This window comes from Ranitomeya variabilis, chromosome 4, assembly GCF_051348905.1.
Source record: "Ranitomeya variabilis isolate aRanVar5 chromosome 4, aRanVar5.hap1, whole genome shotgun sequence".
NCBI classification, from domain to species: Eukaryota; Metazoa; Chordata; class Amphibia; order Anura; family Dendrobatidae; genus Ranitomeya; species Ranitomeya variabilis.
Genome location: NC_135235.1, coordinates 305,903,615 through 305,906,356, shown reverse-complemented (window position 1 = coordinate 305,906,356; position 2,742 = coordinate 305,903,615). Strand labels below are relative to the sequence as shown.

Here is a 2,742-nt window from a genome sequence, read left to right as displayed (position 1 = left end):
AGGTCAGGGGGTCGTCACTTAGATGCACAATTTAATCCCATCCTGAGCAATCTGTGATTGGTGCTGGTCCCATATTGTGGCCGGGGGTTCCCACACTCCAGCTCACATCTCGCCCCCAGCAGCCTGCATTATCTCCTGTATTGGAGCAGATGGACACACGTCCATTGTCCCCGCTGCGGTGGGATTGGAGGATGAGTGTGGGAACCTCTTGTAAGTCCGCTCTCCACACATCATTATGCAGGGAGAGGGGTATATAGAGGGGCGGCCATTCACTAGTAGTCAGACAGCTCCTGCCCCACACAGCACAAGGCTACAGACTGCCGGACCTGCACCATGGCCCCATGTAATATGAGGACCCCGGACCATCAGGCTGACAGCGGCCTCAGAAAGGTAAGACCCCGACTAGTGACAGCGTCACCCCCATATCTCTACATGTAGACACTTATAGGAACAGGAGTCTGATGTTTTACAAGTGATCTTAGTTGTCCTCCATAGACATGGACACTGGCACAGGGGAATAATGAAAGATTCTTCTTTTCTGCAGCTGAGGAAGCCGGTGATTGAGAAGATGAGGAGAGATCGGATTAACAGCAGCATTGAGCAGCTCCGCGTCTTACTGGAGAAGGAGTTTCAGAGACATCAGCTCCCCTCCAAACCGGAGAAAGCCGATATCCTGGAGATGACGGTCGCCTTCCTGCAGTGGCACATGGCGGAGAGAGGTGAGTGTCGTGTCCGCGCTCCTCACACCCCTCATGTGTTTCTTACTGAGAGCAGAGCAGCCGGTGATGGACGCTGTCACTGACATGTTGTCTTTCCTGTTCTAGATGTCACAGCCTCCAGCCAGGCCCGGAGAGAAGGCTACTCCACCTGCGTCCAGGGCGCCGTTACCTTCCTGACCCAGCACAAACAGGAGGAGCTCCAGATCCAGCTGCTGCAGAACCTCCCTGGGGCTCACACTGTGGTATACAGGGCCGTATCTCCTCCTGTATCTCCTATCTACCAGACCCCCAACAAATACAGCCCCCCAGACAGCAGCAAAGCCTTGTGGAGACCCTGGTAGTGACTGTATCCATTATGTGACTGGACTGAGAGCTGTGTACCCCCAGTATTCCTGAGCGCTGTGTGCCCCCAGAATACCTGAGAGCTGGGAGTTGTATACCCCCAGAATTCCTGAGCACTGTGTACCCCCAGTATACCTGAGAGCTGTGTACCCCCAGTATTCCTGAGCACTGTGTACCCCCAGTATACCTGAGAGCTGGGAGCTGTATACCCCCAGTATACCCGAGAGCTGTGTACCCCCAGTATACCTGAGCACTGTGTACCCCCAGTATTCCTGAGAGCTGTGTACCCCCAGTATACCCGAGAGCTGTGTACCCCCAGTATTCCTGAGCACTGTGTACCCCCAGTATTCCTGAGAGCCGTGGATGTGATGTCTTCTGTCACTAATGTCTCATGTGATAGGAGATGACGTTCCTTCTGATCTTGGTGTAATTTCTCCGTGTTTTTCTCATCCATCATATAATCCGCTGTCGGCTGCAGATCTCCTGTGTGCACTCGGTTCTATAACCTTCTATGAAGAACAGTCCTGGTCCTATATGGACCTATTGTAAGAATCTTCCCAGTGACACAATGTATCGGATTATATATAGTGTGTACTGGATCTATAGAGAGTGATGTATTGTATGTAGATATCAGAGCTCCAGTGCAAAGCATTGCAGAATAATGGAGGTGAGACCTCCGGCCTGATATACACAGTAGATATTATGTATCAGTCCTGTAATACTACAGACTTCTGTATAGTAATATATACAGTATTAGATTCAGTATATAGATGTACTGTGTACAGCGCCCCCTATAGTTCACTATTATTAGTGGTAAATGTTCTGTATATTGAATATTCAGTAAATTACCAGGAGGCATATGTTCTGTGTATGTTCATGATTAATGATTATAATGTAATGCTGATGTGTATTATGCAGGATGAGGTCATATACTTTGCCATAGTATACAATATTTGTAGTAATTGTCTCCTTATAGTTCACTATTATTAGTGGTAAATGTTCTATATATTATACTGTATTATGTCAATCTGATAAATTATCAGAATATTCTAAATTCTGTGAATTGTACATTATGTGATCTGTATCATGGATTATTATGCTCCATGGTTTCCTATATGGTATGCAATATTTGCATCAAATGTTAGAAAGTTATGTATAATATACACTGTATGGTGCAATATTTGCAGTATTACATCAGTGATGTTACGTATATTATACACTGACTGCGCGTGTCTGTATACTCTGTGTACTCTTATCAGTAGACAATGTTTAGTTGTCATACATTGTGAGATAAGTTGCAATCAATAAAATAAATGATTATACATACGATGTCATTAGTGTTGTGAGGTTGATACAATGGTATTATCCTTAGTCCATCCCCCCATCAAATTCAATTTTCACTGGGGTCCCCCTTTTCAGAATGGTTTTACAGTTATCTCCGCCCCTCTCCTCCGTGATTGACAGCTCTGGCTTTACAGGAATCAGGAGCATGGAGGCTGATGGAAAAGAAGTAGGTGAGTGGGTGTACTGAACTGTTCGGGTACTATAAGGGTGCACCCAGCGCCTGTGCTTGGTATTAACAGTCATTTTGTGCTGACAGCTGCACTCCCAGGAAAATTTAGATTTCTTAGTCCCTTCGCATAAAGCGTGCTGCACAGTGTGTATGTTGTCATAGACGTAC

The 2,742-nt window shown here is 46.3% G+C and overlaps 1 protein-coding gene across 1 annotated transcript; it reads left to right on the top strand.

Moving 5' to 3' along the window:
• Window positions 1-285: 285 nt before the first annotated feature.
• On the top strand, window positions 286-2,335 carry LOC143768882 (transcription factor HES-5-like). Its single transcript, XM_077257499.1, has 3 exons — window positions 286-390; window positions 545-719; window positions 825-2,335. The coding sequence occupies exons 1-3, from the start codon at window positions 334-336 to the stop codon at window positions 1,058-1,060; spliced, it is 468 nt and encodes a 155-aa protein (XP_077113614.1). The 5' UTR covers window positions 286-333; the 3' UTR covers window positions 1,061-2,335.
• Window positions 2,336-2,742: the final 407 nt, after the last annotated feature.

What these genes read in the sequence shown, in the direction of transcription:
- LOC143768882 (XM_077257499.1), top strand. Translation starts at nt 334, where the DNA reads ATGGCCCCATGTAATATGAGGACCCCGGACCATCAGGCTGACAGCGGC. An exon ending in CTGACAGCGGCCTCAGAAAG is followed by an intron (nt 391 to 544) that starts GTAAGACCCCGA and finishes TCTTTTCTGCAG; the next exon opens with CTGAGGAAGCCGGTGATTGA. An exon ending in GTGGCACATGGCGGAGAGAG is followed by an intron (nt 720 to 824) that starts GTGAGTGTCGTG and finishes TTCCTGTTCTAG; the next exon opens with ATGTCACAGCCTCCAGCCAG.